Raw genomic sequence first — 18,160 nt, 5'->3', positions numbered from 1 at the left:
TGAGTTCTATTAACTGGGAGCTAAAGATAAAGATCTAGGGATAGAGAGTCTGGAATAGACATTCTGGGGGATTTGGATGAGGCCTGCCTCTACAGATAACAAAAGGTCACAGGTCCTTAACAATATCCACTCCAAGCCTGTTGGGAGGAAAATAAGTTATTTCCCCTTTTGAGGAAACACTCCTGCATGATTGATATCCCTGGTTTTCCCAGTGATCTGCGGGTGCAAGGACCTTTGTGCCCTCAACAAGGGAGTAGGAAAAAAGGAAATATAACAAATTTAAATTGCCTTGGGATTTACAGGACACTAACATCTTTCTTCAAACTCTTCCTTGTGACAAACTTCAAACTTTGTGACAAAATTTCAAGTGTTTCTATTTGTTAAAATAGATTGTTCATTTGTCGACCCCCTCTTCTGTGTGTGTGTGTGTGTGTGTGTGTGTGTGTGTGTGTGTGTGTACGTGTGCATGTGCATGTGTGTGTATGTGACTGCTGTGTTATAGGTCAAGTTGGTGGAGTTGGTTCTGTCCTTCCATCTTTGTGGGTTCTGAGGATTGAACAATGGCTGCCAGGTCATGTGCACCAAGCGCCTCTGAGCATTTTGTTGGCCCCAAAAGAATTATTTTCTCTAACTTTGCATATGTTTAGATATAGGTATATTCAAACCTTTTCTATCCCTTATGAGAATAAATTACAACTTTTTATCTAAGAAAAATTAAGTGGAATACAATTCTTATTTTTTTAAACATTAACATTTACATATCACCTTTTGTGGCCAATTATGTTTCTATGCCCAGAGTTCTCCAAGTACTAGACTATTCTGTCCATTATTATGTGAAAAAATATATTTATTAAAGAAATATGAATGATTTGCAATGGTTATACTGAAACACAGAAACAATGGGTTTTGAAAAATAAAAACTTGTAATTATAGTTTGGCTGCCTTTTAAACTTCTTAGGTTAAGTTGTATGATAAATGGGATTGGCCATTAATTATGGAGGTGAGTAGGTAAAAACACAGACAGAAGCACACCAGGATGTTGAGTTGCCAAATCTGGTTGATATGCAAGTGGGTGTCCATGGTTTTCTTATTTTGTTTCCTTCACATCTGAAATTTTCTATAATAACCACCTTTCAAACTCAGGGTTACACAATAGAGGCTGGACAGACAGCCCCGTGATTAAGGCTTCTTGTTCTTTCAAATAACCCAAGTTTGGTTCCAAGCACCATGTCGCAGAGCTCACAGCCACCTGTGACTTCAACTTCAAGGGGTCCACTGCTGTCCTCTGGCTCTGTGGGAACCTGTATGTGTAGTGCACCTGTCCATGCATATCCAGACGCACACTTAGACACAAAGAAAAACTTTTAAGTATCCATTAGATATCCAAAGAAACCTCTGCAACATGACCAAAATAGAATACAAACAAACCACTTACTCTAAACAAAGCTCCAACTGGTCTATACAGGATTATCTTTACTATTTTATTTGCGGTCAGGTGAGAAATCAATTCAATCTACAGCCATCCAAAAGCCATATGAAAGGCTATTGTCGCCACCTACTGGACAGTGAGGTCAACTGCTTGATATAAAAATTCAAAGTGTCTGGTTTTGTTAACAAGTTACCAAATTTGTCTCTCTTGTGTATTACATTAGTATGCTAATTAATGTCTTATGACATCACCTCCGACTACATGCCACTTGTTGAGAGGTGTATTGTAGGGGGGTGTTTGGGATCAAGTGATCATCTTGTCACGTGCCTGTTTGTCTTATATGACAACTTGCTTGTCCATGGGGTTACCACAGAATTTTAATTATTTGTAGACAGGAATAGACCAGAAAGTTAGAAATATCTCCCGACTCTAGGTTCAGGGCATGTGCGTTTTTTGTTATCTAAATCTTTAAAAATCTTGGGGCTGGAGAGACGGCTCTGGGATTAAGCACACATAGCACTCTGTGTGATGGTTCACAACTATTTATAACTCCAGTTCCAGGGGCTTTGACACCCTCTTCTGGCAGGCACATATATGGTGTGCAGACGGAACACCCATATACATAAAATAAAATAAAGGTTAATTTAACAATATATCTAAAATCTTGATTTATACTACAAATTTTGCAATCATAAATTGGCTAGTGAAATACAACAGTGACTCTACACCTGGCACTTTGATCACTTGTATAATTTTAGAACAAACAGATGTTGGTCTGAAAATCAGAATTTCTTTTTATTACAATCAGGGTTGGTAGCATGGTATCCCTAGTGTCCCCAAAGTCTCACTACCTGATGAGAAATGCTAAATTCTGAGGTCAATCTCCTACTGCCGGGTGAAGACCAGTTATCATGCTTTGCAAGCCTTCTAAGTAATTCATATGTAAGCAAAGTCTGGGATTCACCAGTATTTACTGTAAAACTGAAATCTTACTTTTTAAAAACCAGTGGGTGGGGGGCCTTGAAACCACTTTAATGCCCAGCAGTTGAGGGAATGTTGCAGTAAAGAGATGAAATGTTCCTCATTTCCCATGAGATTTGAGTAAAAGAAATGATTCCTTTCAAAGAGCACATATGCAGGGCTAGAGAGAAGGCTCGGCAGCTAAGAGCACTTGAAGAGAGGACCTGGGTTCGGTCCCTAGCACCCATGGGGTGGCTCATAACCATCTGCAACTCCAGTTCTGGGAAATCAGATGCCCACCTCTGACCAGGGCCTGAGAATCAAGAAACTTCAGTACTTTGATTCAATACTTTAAAAACCTGAAACTGTAGCAGTAAGTTTGGTCTATCTTAGAACACATGAAAAGGCAGTGACTTAGCTGGGTGGTTGAAACAGTGGCTAAGAAAGCCCACAGGCTTGGGCACTTGGATCCTGAGTCAGAATGATCTCCAGTTCAGCACACTGCTCTTGTTGCCTGCTTGTTGATCTCACACAAGTTAACTCCTTTTCCATGGAAACTGGGCATCCCATTTCCCTGCTATGCCTGTGACGGGGAGATGGAGGGTGGAACACGTGCAGTAAAGACAGTCACTGTTAGTATTTTGTCCTGTTCCTGCTGTGCTTGGTAAATGGTGCCTAAACTTTAATTTTCCAATGGGGAAAAAAGCTTTATGAGGTGCGGTAGTTGTTCCTGGTGATTTGAGCTCCCCAGGCTGCTAAAATACTGGGGACTTGGAAGGTGGGGCAAGTGGATTCCTGGAGCTCACTGGCCAGCCAGTCTAGACAAACTGGGGAGCCCCACATTTAGCGTCTAAGAGTCAATGTGCAGAGCAACTGAGGAAGACACCCCGCTTGGACTTGTGGACTCCACACCCACACGCCTCCACCCGCCATGCATACAAAGGCAAACAGTTGTGATACGGCCTGCTGGGAATGAGGAAGCTGTTATTACTGCTCCCCGAAGGAAAGCTGTAAATCTAGAGATTGTTCTAGACCCAGATTCTACCAAATACAGAACACTGATGCTAAGGAGGAAAATGTGACAGGATCCAAGACCAGACAAATATAAACAACAATAAAAATTAAACAAAGGGCCGGGCGTTGGTGGCGCACGCCTTTAATCCCAGCACTCGGGAGGCAGAGCCAGGCGGATCTCTGTGAGTTCGAGGCCAGCCTGGGCTACCAAGTGAGCTCCAGGAAAGGCGCAAAGCTACACAGAGAAACCCTGTCTCGAAAAACCAAAAAAAAAAAAAAAAAAAAAATTAAACAAAGGAAACGTGAAAGGATTTTTTAAAACTGACATTTATTTTTGAAACTGTAAAAAAAAAAAATAGTGTTAAAATTGACTTCTAAGTGCACTGATCGAGAAAACACAAGGGACCCAACTAGAAATGGCACGGTTTCGTAGATTTCTCTGTTGTTTTTAATCCTGCCCCCGATAATCTCACAGCACAGCTCTCAGGCAGCTTCATTGGTCTCAGCTTCCTCGGGCAACAGCGGGTCGGTCTTGAGCAGCAAACCCTCACTGGTGGAACTGCGAAGGAAGGCGCGCACCACAAATGGACCTGGAACAAAGGAAGGGAAGAGCAGCTGCGGCTTTCTCACTGCGACCCCGTGGATCCACGCACCATGCTTAGGAAAGCCTGTGGGACTCGGACGCTCCCTAGAAAGCTCTGCGCTGCCATCCTGGACAAACTCACTGCACCGAGTCGTCCCAGGAAGGACACACTCACTGGTACTTCATTCCTTTCCTCCAGAAGATGTTCTCCTAGTATTTACTTATTGCACCATCAACAGCGAAGGGAGCAGGGTGATGTTTACATTGATGGAAACACTCTAAATACTTATCTAAAGCAGCCAGCACAGATTACCATCTGTGTTTGGTACTCTGAGTACCAAACAGTTGAAAAAATTCTCGACAAATTAAAAGACTTTTCCTAAGAACAAAGTTAAGAGGCTTCATCTAAAATGGCAAGAAGAGAAAAATAATTTTTAGAGAATGTATTGTCCATTATTCTCTAGCTAGCTCAGAAGATCAAAGTTCCCTATGGAATATGAGAATCTGTATACACACGGTGTCTTTGGCCATGTTTTGGTGAAAGAATTAATAAATGGGATATTCAATCACCAACGTGCTTAATTCTCAAGGACGGCAGAAGTGTGGCCAACGTGTTTTAATTGACTTGGTGACAGAAGCACGCTCGTCAGCCCCTGCCCGGGAGCTGCATGAGGACAGTCACTGGAGCATGGCGAGCTGTCCCCTGGCACCCACAGTGTGGGCTGTGTTTGCAGGGACACGGGCAACGCCGAAGAGCCAGGGAGTGACTTGTCTTCCGCTGCCACAGTGCCCGAGTTAGTGGTTCTCCCCACGATGAGAGTCACCCGTTTCCACGGAGACTCTCCTGCTGTGACAAAAGTCCCTACTTACTGCTAGAAAACAAAGATTCAGAAGGCCACCTGGTTTCAAACTATTTCATAAATGACTTTCTTTCCTATGTAACACCACTGTAATTCTAAAGCAATTCGTTTTCTTTAAACCTTAATACATTTAACAGTAGAAATAATAGGCAAATTTACAACGGTCTGGGGGTATGTTCTTTATTACTGATAAAGAAGTCCCTCTCTAAAACCTTATGTTCATGAATAAGGTAATTAAGGATCCTTTAGAAAAATAAACTTTATTTTATTTATTTAATCCCTGGAAGTACTATGGCTATAGTACTTGTATGTTAACTCTTTGACTAGTTTATATTTATACTTTATTAATAGTTACGTTATAGTCAAGTACCACTGGGGTTTAAGGAAGTCCACCCTCACCCAGCTACTCACCCAGATTTAGTGGTCTGTGCCTACAGACTTCATTTATAACTGCTTGAAGATTGGCAGTTAACTGGTCACTTGGCATATCCAACTGAAAGAAACAGATAGATGTAACATCTTTATCACAGGAAAATGAGGAGACACGACAGTTTGGGGACTGCATCAGGATGTACTCTAGATGGTGTCTTTATGGATTTATCTAATGCAATGACCTACTGAAACACTCTACTGTAAAGACAAATAGCAAGAGCCCTGTAACTCTTTAGATGTCAAGAGTGACTTTACAGAATATATCCTAGTGGGCTATTTTTAAGTTTTCCCATTTGAGGTTGGGCAATTTCCAAGTAAGTTCTCCAAAGTACGCCCCAAATATACATACCATTCACTCATCCTTAGGGATCTTTTATTTATATGGGTATGGGTGGGTGGCTGCATCTGCGCACATGTGTGGGCAGAAGTCAGGGGGTCGGTGTTGGGTGTCTTCCTCTATCGCACTTCACCTTAGGTTTTGAGACAGGTCTCTGAAGAGCCTGTAGCTCACTGGTTGCCTAGGCTGGCTGGCCACTGAGCTCCAGGCCTCCTGTCTCTGTCTCCCCAGGGTCGGAGGCATAGACACGTCACACATGCTTGAGAAGTCTATGTTATATTTCATATCAGCCAAGAATACCCATGAACATGTCTGAAAAACCTTGCTCAAGGTCATGAGAACTTGCTCAAGAAAAAATGTGCATGCATGCAAGCATGCACACACACACACACACACACACACACACACACACCCTGCTTTCAGAGTCTTCAGGGATTTCTGAGAAAGGTGGAATGAGAAGAAAGACTCCTGAAGAAATGGGACCCCTGGGCCAGTGTGAGAACCACTTGTACTGGCTTGAGTTTGTCTATTTTGGAGGACTATGGATTACAGTGGATAAAAAAAACCTCTACTTTTTGCAGAGAATAAAAATTAAAAAGCAAAACACATATAGATGAACTTTAAATAATGCACACCCTTCTGGAGCGGCCAGGTTCTGTATTCTAAGTGTGATGTGAGCAAACTACAGACAGACTGTTTATTCAAAGGTGTGACATTTACACTACTGTATAGGAATCACTCTCAGAGAGGGCTTGTCTATTTATAATTTTTGAGGTGAATCACTAGAAAATAGAAACTTTGACACCCCATTTTGCTAGCTCAATTTCCAGTCTATTTTAATTCGAGCTTATAAAGCAAAGTCTCAGAGCTAAAAATTACCACCGACAAAGAACTAAATGTTTCACTGTCACAAGACACATATTGCCAATAAACAGTACGTACCTTATAAGAACAAAAACCATACACAGTTTTCCAGAATGACACTTTCATAAAAAAAACCCTTTTAAGTCAATAAAGGGCCTACAGTATCATACCTGATAAAACGATCTATGTGCACCATTGATCATTGAGTTTAAAGTAATTTTATCTCTATGAAACCTTAGAAGTCAGCTTATTTTTTTAGTAATTAGAGATTGAATGAGTAGCTACAGGTACGTATATTCGGAGCCCTAAGTTCTGTAAAGACGGAAATGGTAACATGTCCATCTGAAAAGCTCCCTGATGTACCCTGATGCTGCTCTGGTGAACAGATATTGAGTAGCATTTCTGTTGTCTGGAGTTACCATTTCATGACATAACCATTATGTTATAGTGAGGTGGATGAAAATTCTACATTCACAGGAAAGGTGAGAATGACATAGGTAACCCTTAAAGTACTTTACCACACCACTTGGAAGTATCATAACCAGTTACTTACTGTCTGACTATTTCATAGAATGTTATTCCACTTCTCTCCCCCTCCTCTCTCTCCATGTAGACTATAAATCTGGGTGAGTGAGATGGCTCAGCAGGTAGACACTTATTGGCCAAATCTGATGACGTAAGTTCAACTTCAAGCCCCATGGTGGAAGAAGAGAAGTTGACTCCTACAGATTGTGTGCTATGGCATGTCTGTGTCTGTGTGAGCGTGCGTGTACACACACACTGCATAAATTAATGTAATAAAATTTATAGATATTATTGCACCTTAAATAAAAGGAAATATTAAGTTTGATTACATTTTGACTTAAAAGTAGCTCAGCAGTTAAAGCACCAGCTGCTCTTCTAGAGGACCCAGTTTCAATTCCCAGCACACATATGGTGGCTTACATCCATCTATAACTCCAGTTCCAGGGGATGTGATGCCTTCTTCTGGCCTCCATGAGCACTGCATGCATGTTACACACAGATTATACATGCAGGCAAAAAAACAGAAACAACAACCAAAGACCCCATAAATAGAGTAGAAATAAATATTTTTTAAGTGGTCAGCTTCTGTGACTGTAATGTTCGGATAGAGCTCTGATAACGTTCTCTAATCTCCAGATGACTGGTCAGCTGTAACTGGGAACCGCAGAGGACTGATGCCTCGGATAAGCACTTTTCTACCATTGACCCCCACACTCCCTCCTACTGCAAGATTCTAAAGTTAAATCAAGTGTGGCTTAACAGAGAGCTTTTACTTCCCATGAGCCATAGCATGTAAACTGGGGAAGGAAGGCTAACTGCATGTCTCTCCAGAACATTAAGAAAGCTGTAAGAACAATAATTGATTACATAACTCCATTTAAAGGGAACTCACTTTGGGTTAAGCTCTTAAACTTCTCCACAGACAGACTCATTCATTTCTCCTAAGAACTCTGAAGCAGATATTATTATTGTTACTCACTTACAACTAAAAACTGAGACCCAGAAAACAAATCATCTATCCAAGAGCACATGTAAGTCAGGTGTGGAATCAGACTACACAGTCCTAGCACTGGGGAGACTGAGCCAACAGGATTAGTAACTTGAAGCCAGCTTGCTCCTGGGCTACATAGTGTGATTATGTTCCAAAAACAAAGTAAAACCAAACACCAAAAGCACACACATGAGAAGCGGGGTCACACGTCTAAGCCTTATGGAATGCGGGGAGTATTGAGGAAACCCCTCCACTCCGTCACTTGTGATCCTGACAGTTATACTGTGCCAGCGGTCTGAGAAGCAGACGAGTTTGTTGTCAGCCAAGAGGAGGAAAGATCCCGGGAACTATGTGAGGCACCCAGAGGAAAAGAACATGCATTTAAGAGGGAAATTATTAATATTTGTCTCATCAACCCTTTACTGTTTTCCAACTGTTTAGCTATTACCACCACAGAATTTAGAAAAGGTCCATAACCTCTGCCCCTTGTCAAGCAGCATGCTGGTAAGAAGGAGCAGGAAGATGACGGGGATACAGTGCAGTCACTAAGGGCCTCTCTAACTAGACGAACAGGACCACAAGCACCAGGGAGGAAGATGTGACTGATGACACTTGACAGCAAAGCTGGGTCTTAAAGGATGAAGAGTTCTGAAGAACAAAAGGATGCTCTAGGCAGATAACAAAGTAGATCAGGTGGCACGGTCTAGAGACCAGACTGGAGAGGAAAGGGTGTAGGGCTGATGGCATGCCCCCCTTCCCCCCAGTACAGGTGTGCAGACGGGAGGACTTTCACCCGAAGGGAATCCCTAACAGGGTTGTGGGACCAGTGCCATTCCAAGTCCTCATTTCTCAACAGGATGTAACCTGGATTTCCATGCGTATTTTCTACCTTGAAAATGCCAACTTCAACAAACCTGAACCAGATTACTAAGTAGGCTCAACAAAGTAAATCCAGGGGCCAAACTTTAACTGGTCTTCAGGTTATACCAGGAAATAGAGAATTTGATATTAATAATGGTTTGAGATTGGTTGCAAATAGATTTGCAGACTTCAGGATTTATCTTACCAACAGTAAGAAGTGACTTAATGTTGCTAAGCAGATGAATCACATATCTTATCTGCTTTAGAAAGAATTCTGGAAGAAGTACATAAAAACAGGACTTGGCACACTTTCTCTGTAAATGGTGAGACAGTAAATGTGTAAGGCTTTGCAAGCCGTGTGGACTCTTGTTACAACTGCTCAAGGCTGCTGGGGCAAAACAGAAGTTAAAGCAACCCATAACTGAGTGCAGCTGTGTTCCAACAGAACTTTCTTTACCAGGACAGGTGGGGAGCTGAGGTTTGCCCAGAGTCAGGTTTGCTGGACTATGGCACCAAAAACAGCTGAGACATTTAAGAAGTGACTGAGCAAAAGCAACCATTACTTCCTTCCAGAGCAAGAAAGGATTTTGTTCATGCTGTTTTACTTAAAAGAACACGATGCTTTTTATCCAGTAGACTTTTAGCTTATGATTATTATGTGTCTACTATGCAGATGAGGCGAAATGTTTTGTTTGGCTAAGAATTGCATTGCAATTTAAAAATAACAGTAGGAAAAATTCCTAGCAACAATTTCAACAGCTGTTGTAAATTTTATGCATGCATTTGAAACAAGTTCTTTATGGTTGATGACAGGGCCCAAATCTGGAAACAAAAATAGAAAATGTAGTCTTCTATCCTACGTAAAAGAAAGATACCAATAGTTAAGGCCACCTACTGTCTTCTCTCTCACTTCAAAGTAGAAACAGAAGCCAGGAGAGATGGTAGGCTCCAGACACCTCATGTGGGGAGACCAGGGACCCCTGTAAAAAGAGGCTGCTGGTACACCCTGTGCTATGTGGAGTTCTAACCATTAGATGGCTAGCAGGCACCAACAATCCAGTGACTGTAAATACTCCCAGGTAAGCACAAGCGTCCAGCTTTCCCCTTCACATTCTCTGCCAGAACTGTCTATACCCAGAATCCAGAAGAATTGGGCCCCAAAATGGTGCTGTAAGCAAAGATAGCTTTGGCCCATGTACTCCCAGGTCTAGAGCAAGAGAAGGCTGAGGACCAAGTAAGCCTCTCTACTTCAGACCACTAACGTCACAAACACTCGGGCAAAGGAAGTCTCTGGCTATGAGACTGGGATTAGAAACTGGATTAACTGCCCTTTCAACCATGAACAGCCACTGGACCCACGGTATCTGCCTACCATGCTTGTGTCCAACAGAGGGGAAGCTGTACTGAGCAGAGCTGGAAGCAGTGACTGGGAAAAAATAGTTCATGTTTTAACCTCAATAAATATGGACTTCTTGTCAATAAACAACTATGCATGTATACAGACACAATATATTCTGGGTGTATGAGAAATGCAAATTTATGTTCTTAGAAGCAGTTTCATAGCAATGAGACATTAGCAGCAATCTAAATGCCCAACAAAAGGAATAAGGTTGAATAAATTATGATATATCTACACAAGAGACCATAAAAAGAGCTATTAAAATTCTTTGCAAGAATTTTTATGGCATAGGAGAGGGCCTAAGACACAGTGTTAAGGATACCAAACTCAGTGTGTACCAAGGACACAAACTACGGCAGCACCTGCATGGAGCAGGCGGTGGTGAAAGCGCTCAGGGGTCATCAGCGAGGCCAGGGATTTTGAGACCTCTCTCCAGTCCGAGCGAGGCCAGTCAGGATTTTCCAAACACCTTTTTAGGTACATATATTCTCCGAACAATCAACCGGCTTTTGTTCAGTATTTAAAATTAAAAACCCCAGGACTAGAGAGGTGGCTCAGCTGTTAAAAGCACTTATCTTTCAGAGCACCCACATGGTAGCCTCCATCCTCCTGTGGCCTCCATACATGTCATATGTGGATGCACTGTGCTACACACAGGTAGGAACAATACTCATACACATAAAATAAAAAATATACAAATCTTTTTTTAAATTCCAAGATCAGGGCTGAGGGTTCAGCTCAATGGTAGAATACTTGCCTAGCATGTGTGAGGCCCAAGATTCAATCCCCAGCTCCTCAAAAAGTAAAAAATAAACTGGGCAGCAGTGGCACACGCCTTTAATCCTAGCACTCGGGAGGCAGAGCCAGGCGGATCTCTGTGAGTTCGAGGCCAGTTTGGTCTACAAAGCGAGTTCCAGGAAAGGTGCAAAGCTATACAGAGAAACCCTGTCTCGAAAAACCAAAAAAAAAAAAAAAAAAAAGAAAGAAAGAAAGAAAAAAAAAGATTCAAACACAAGCATATGCCAGAACCTCCTTCGTTAAGATACTCGGATGCTCTGTTCTCTACACATGTCACATTTTGTCCATCTGCTCTTCGATGATGGACCCTAGATTTCTTTGCACCTTCAGGCTACTGTATCAGCATAGCCATACTTACAGTTTGAGTATTTCTTTCTGTTCTTCTTACCACATATCTAGAGACAGAACTGCATCACATGGTAATTCTACTTAGCACTCAAGGAACTGACATACCATTTGATGGAAACTGAAGCATTTCGTGTCCCCATTAGCAATGTGTAAGAACTCCAGTCTCTCCATTTTCACCAACACTTATTTTACACACACACACACACACACACACACACACACACACACACACACACACACGCTGAAAATAGCTATCCTAAAAGGTGTGAACTGGTGTCTCCCTGTGATTTTAGCCTGTACTTTCCTGATGGCTTGCTGCTTTGTATGTCTTCACTGTTTGGGGCCATTTATGTGTCTCCTTTGGAGAGAGCTGTATTTGAAGCTTGGTTCACTTTAAAACTTTGTATTTTTATTATTTGTGGCACAATTCTCTGTTTTAGAGACACTGCACACATGGAGGTCACACTGAGCCGTCAGTGTCAAGTTGGAGTCTTAATGAAATCCATCTGCCTTTCTTCCTCTGTTGTCTTCCTTTGATGTCTGTAAGCAACCTTCCGAGATCTATCTGAACATTTATTCCTATCAACAGTTTAAACTTTTTATTGCTGCGTAGGGTCACACTGTTTGAAAGTACCAGAGATGGTTTTAGTCCATCCGAATGGGACATGAGTTTACATTTATAGGCTGAGCATCCCTAGTCACAAAATCTAAAACATGGAGCTCAGTTGGCAGAGGTCTTGACTACCACCCAAGGCCATGAATGCAATCAGAAGCACCACCTAGGCCAGGCATGGTGGCACATTCCTGGAGTCCCAATACTCCAAAGCCAATCTCAGATGAAAAGGTGTTTTGAGGCCACTCTGGAATACACACAAAAGACCCTGACTCAAAAACAGTAAGATAAAGTAAAAATAAATTCTGAAATGCTCCCAAATCTTTTTCCGTTTGAGATAGACAGACACGAGCTGTATGGACTCATCATGTGGCCTAAGCCAGTCTTAAGCTCTCAGAGATTCTTTTATTGTACTCTGCCTTCCGAGTGCTGGGATTACAGATCGCACACCATCACACCCAGCTAAAAAATCTGAAATGGAGCACCAAAATGATGCTTTACATTTTGCATTTTGGAATGTTCTAGATTTTTCAGGTTATGGAAACTCACCTAGTAAAATCTCCAAATATCCCAAACTTGTTCAAACAAAACAAGCAACAAAGCCACAGAAATACTGCTGGTTGTTAAGTATTTCCAGTAAGGGACACTTGACTGCCATGTAAAGATGCATGTCCAGATATCTGTGAATCTGAGTTTTAGTTTCTCGGTAAATGTTTTATTTCTGTGGAGTAACCCTGGGCAGAAGAGCTGGACTGTACTACTAGTGCATGGTTAGCTCTGTAAACTGCACTACGCTGTTTTCCAGAGTGGGGGCTCTCTGCTATGAGCCTAGACTCGGAAGTTCTAACCTCTCCAAAGCAGGTGCTGAGTTAATTTCCTGCAGGATGCTTCTTCCTTTCCTTCTGGGGCTCCAATGATAGGAAGTTTCCATCTTCTGTCACTGTCCTATGAGCTCTCCTTTTACTTATTTATTGTTCTGTGTGTGTGTGTGGGGGGGGGGGTGTCTGCTTTCCAAATTGACTAATTTCTGTGACCTATCTTCAAGTTCTCTGACTCTGTCATCTGCAGTCTCCATGTTTATCTTCAGAAGTTCATATACAGCCTGTGGATGCACTCATGTCCCTTGCCTGTCACTGTGAGGCTCTGCTGAGACCTGCCTGATACCAACTGAAGGAGACATTTAAGACGCACTGTCAGCTTGGTACTTCTCCTCCAGGGCTCCTGCAAACTGCTACTGTGTCCTCTTCATAGCCCTCAGCCAGGCGCACCATACATTGTCAGGTTTTCTCATAGCTGCATCCGGTGGGAAAGGCAGAGTGCATACTACAACTGCACCATCTCTCGTGGAGTGAGACCCTCCCAGGCTTCTCTGTATGCATCTAGTACTGTAGGGTTGACAAACATTTTCAGTAAAGGGCTGGGCCATATTTCAGTGTTCAGGCCTTCGGTTTTAAAGCCCATATATGAGTATTAGTTTTGAATTTGTTAAAAAATCATGTTTTAAATTTATTTTATTTTACAAATTATGAGTCAATTGTGTGTTTGTGTGGCTATGTGCATGTGAGTATGGGTGCCCCTGGAGTCCAGAGGCACCAGATCCCCAGAAGTGGGAGTTACTGGTAGTTTTGAGCACCTGAAGTAGGCACTGGGATCTTGGGTGAATATAGTTCCTCCTCTGTCTTAGCACTGCACCCTTGGAGATCTCAGATCTACTACTGACACATTCTACCTCCTATGGACACGCTCCACCTCCTGTATTTTACATTCTCCAGTACATTTTCCTCTAGTTATAATCCCCTCATTTATGACACATACACTGTACTACACGAAAAATCATACAAGGAAAAGTTAACTGGCTGGACAGAATGAGGGGAAAGAAGTGGATATGGCCATGAGCCACAAGCCAATGGCTTGCTCCCTTTCACTGAGACATCTGACAGTATCTGACAAACACTAGTCTTTGTCATTCACTATGTTAATCCATGGACCTAGTCGCTGTAAAGTAAACCTTGTCTAACTGCCCTCCGACATGCTCACTTCCGCTGTTCTAACACGTTCACTGTTGTGAGAACTCTCATTCATCATAATATCTAACTACATTCATGCCCCTCCCTTGCATTTGTTTACTTCTGTTACATTACACTTCAGCTTTTATCAAATGCCAGACTGAGAACATTCTTGCCTCAAGACAGCCTACTATTATATAAACAAGTAGAGTGATACCCATGAATGGACCATGTCTACAACTTCAAACATGTCTTCAACTTTAAAAAGAACACAAAAAATAGCACATCAAAGGTACTACCTCTACACTACACGGTTCAAAGCTCCAAATATATCTGAAACCCAGACAAGACATACTAGTTAAACCAGGGTTTGACACGCTCTGTGTAAACAGATTTCAGTTGTGGGCCCCCTTTCTTCTTTCACAGAAAACAAGCTTAGGTTTGATTGCCCAGAACATTATTGTTTATAACGCTTCCAAATTAGGTATTTATGTGACTGTAAAGGGTTAATAAAGTTGTTTTGCTTCAGTGTTATGATAATTTAATGTCAGAACTAAACTATTATATAAATAAATGCATTAAAGCATACTCTTCATTATTTCCACCATTTCCAGTAGTTTTTGTAATTTATTCTCAAATATTCTGCATTTTATGTTCTAATCATGTATCAGTAAGTTAAAAACATGTAACTCGTAGGATATAAACACAATGGCATTCATATTTTGGAACAGGTACTTTCTTTTTGTTTTTCTGAGGTCAACTCTTATTCTGTAGCCCTGGCTGTGCAGAAGCTTGTGATTCTCCTCCATTAACTCCCCCCCCCCCCCAAGTGCTCAGACTGCAGGCATGCATCAGCATGCCCAGCTCAGGCAACTTCTTAATAATGCTGTTTTCTATTACAGACTTGATTTCATGTGCATGTGTGTGTATGTGCAGGGGCATGTGTACATAGGGGCCCGTGTGTGGGGGCCAGAGGTCAGTGTTGGGTGTCTCTTTTAATCATGTTCCACTTTATTTTTGAAACAGTCTCTTATGAACCTGGAGCTCAACAATTTGGCAAGAGTAGGTAGCCAGAGCCTGAGGGATCCTCCAGTCTCCAGCTCCCCAGTGCCAAGATTATAGGCACTATAATCGTACCACTATGTCAGGCTTTTCCATGGGTACTGGGGATCTGAAGCCAGGTCATCATGCTTATCCAGCAAACATGTACCAACTGAGTCATCTCCCAGCCCCTGACTTAGCTTGATTCCACAGTACCCTCATAGGACTCTGTCTGGTGATCTAAGAACACAACGGGAAGGACAACTGGTTACAGGAGCAAACACACATGGTATTACTGCGATCAGAGCTGGTCAAACAGCACACTACCGAGAAGGCAAGGTAACTATGAAACAATACAAACTTTATATCAGTTCAGATGCATTTTCCCCACAAATTTAATTCTTTTTGGTCTTCCTGGCATGCTGTTAGACAATCAAAACACAGGGAACAGTATAGAAAAAAAGTAGAGAGATAAAAAGAAAACAAAAATTCAAAAGGTTATAAAAAGAGGGAAAAAGTGGTTGAGAGGAGGAAAGCTAAATCTGAAAATAAGTATAATGTATAAATTATAACAATTATTTTTAATGTCAAATAATTCTCAGAGTATCAGATATGAGCAACTATCTCTTTTCTGGAGATGGAAACAGAGTAAAGTTACTATAAATGTTCAAAATACAAAGGCAGCCAGTGTAAAACTAGTTGGATGCCTTACTATATACTATTAACCTCAAGCCAAACTTCTTTTGTCTCCTCTGAGCCAGAGAATGAGGCCTTACTATCCATCCTGGGAGCCAAGACAAGGAACAGGGGTTGAGGGGTAAGGAAGAGGGACCTCTCAGCATTCCATATATAAGGGATATGCATGAGGGCTACGGTCAGGGTTCATACATTCCATATATACGGGATATGCACATGAGGGCTACGGTCAGGGTTCATACATTCCATATATACGGGATATGCACATGAGGGCTACGGTCAGGGTTCATACATTCCATATATACGAGATATGCACCTGAGGGCTACAGTCAGGGTTCATACATTCCATATATACGGGATATGCACCTGAGGGCTACAGTCAGGGTTCATACATTCCATATATATGGGATATGCACCTGAGGGCTACGGTCAGGGTTCATACATTCCATATATACGGGATACGCATATGAGAATTACAATCAGGGTTCATACATTCCATACATAGGAGATATGCACATGAGGGCTATGGTCAGGGTTCATACATTCCATATATCTGGGATATGCACATGAGGGCTACAGTCAGGGTTCATACATTCCATGTATCTGGGATATGCACATGAGGGCTACAGTCAGGGTTCATACATTCCATATATATGGGATATGCACATGAGAATTACAATCAGGGTTCATACATTCCATCAAGACAAGAGATTTTTACCTATTTTATTGATGGATTTACCTCTACCATGTGTACACTTGATATACAGTAGTGATTCAATATTCAGCAAATTGATGGATGAGTCATGAACCTCTGAGTCATGACTAACACAACCACTTAGTCAAGAGGAATGTACAAATGTATATTCAAATGCTCTGCATGCCATCGAAAGTCCACTGTTATCCCCAAAATGTTTACTAAGGTCAAGAGCCATTGGACAAAAGGCTTTCCTACTAAGAGTCAAGGCCTTTAATATGAGGAACTATTTGGGGACACATTACTATGAAAATCCACAATTCTGTGCACTCCTGTGTCAAAATGGTCTTTGCTTGTGTTTTTAACATTTTCTCAGAATGTCTGGGCATATCATCCTTTATGGGTACTGTATGTTAACTTGTTCTAACACCCAGAAGAAATACTTAGTTTCTATAACATCCTAGGCCTTTTCCTCCTCAGAGCCTTCAAGCTGATGATCCCTCTCCCAAGATTACCTTTTCCTCCATAACTTCATAATCTGATGTTTTAAATCAGCTTCATACAAATGTCACTTCTTAGGGATGCCTTCCCTAACCAAACCCACCTAAATAACACACACCACCACCACCACCACCACCACCACCCCTGCTGCTACTGAAGCACATACATAGTTATATGTTATCTATATTCTCAACACTAGAAGGAAGCACCTTTGGGTTTGTTCACAGTACTATACCCCACAGTCAGGAAGTTGTTAACGCTAAAGGATGTCCAGGTCACGTTTATGGACTTTGTGATGGAGGGAACAGGAAGGAAGGAGCAAACACTGAAGGCAAAGTATCAAAAGTGCCATCAGCCCATGAAGGGACCACTAACAGGATCGTTTTTCTCGGACTAATACTGCTATGTTACTAACCTAAATCACTAAGTCACGGAATGAATGGAAGGAAAACAGGCATAATAACGGGAGTGAGCAACATGTTTCAGATATAATATAATGTGTGCTACGAACAGAGGCCAGACTTCCTGTGTTTGCATAGTACTTCTTGCTCAAAGCAAACCCCAGTTAAAGATATTCTCTCTACTCAGCATTCTCCCTTTGGGAAGGAAAGAAACTAACTTGTGCTAAGGTTTTATAAAGCAATGGATTCCAAGAAAGGCATGATGTTTCATTTACTTCATTATCTAAAATGCTGTGAATAGGGGTTAATTTCTAAGAACACAGGGAACCCTTGGTACTCTGAGATAAATGAAATGTACCAACATTTCTCATCTTAAATGTTAGAAAACAGCACAGTGAAAAATCTTATTAAAAATTTCATTTGTGGAAATTCACATCTGTAAAGAATTAAGAGGTTGATTGTAATAAAAACAATATGGCACTAGCATAAAAACAGACCAACAGTACAAAATCAAAGACCAAAACATGAGTATACATAACTTCTGCCATTTAATATTTCACAAAGATGCAAAAAAAAAAATACACTGGAGAAAAGAAATCATCTTCACCAAACGGTGCTGGGGAAACTGGATGCCTATATGCAGCAGAATTAAATTAGACCTTTATCTACCACCTTGCACAAAAACTAACTCCACATGGATCAAAGACCTAAACCTGAAGCCTGAGACACTGAAATTGCTGGAAGAAAGCACAGCCAGTGCCCTCCATGACACAGGTGTAAAAAAGAACCTCCTGAACACGACTCCAT

At 41.6% G+C, this 18,160-nt stretch overlaps 1 protein-coding gene across 3 annotated transcripts in view; it reads right to left on the bottom strand.

The window, feature by feature from the left end:
* Positions 1–3,712: 3,712 nt before the first annotated feature.
* Mrpl1 (mitochondrial ribosomal protein L1) overlaps positions 3,713–18,160 on the bottom strand; it is a 58,555-nt gene continuing 44,107 nt past the window's right edge. For all 3 annotated transcript variants that reach the window (XM_076546681.1, XM_006996871.4, XM_015990121.2), the window contains 2 exons: positions 5,258–5,339; positions 3,713–3,993 (listed from right to left, as the gene is read on the bottom strand). In XM_076546681.1, coding sequence (XP_076402796.1) covers positions 3,887–3,993; positions 5,258–5,339 — 189 coding nt within the window. In that variant the 3' untranslated portion in view covers positions 3,713–3,886. The remainder of the gene's footprint in view (positions 3,994–5,257; positions 5,340–18,160) is intronic.

Source organism: Peromyscus maniculatus, chromosome 10 (assembly GCF_049852395.1).
Source record: "Peromyscus maniculatus bairdii isolate BWxNUB_F1_BW_parent chromosome 10, HU_Pman_BW_mat_3.1, whole genome shotgun sequence".
NCBI lineage: Eukaryota > Metazoa > Chordata > Mammalia > Rodentia > Cricetidae > Peromyscus > Peromyscus maniculatus.
This window is presented reverse-complemented; position numbering and strand designations above follow the sequence as displayed.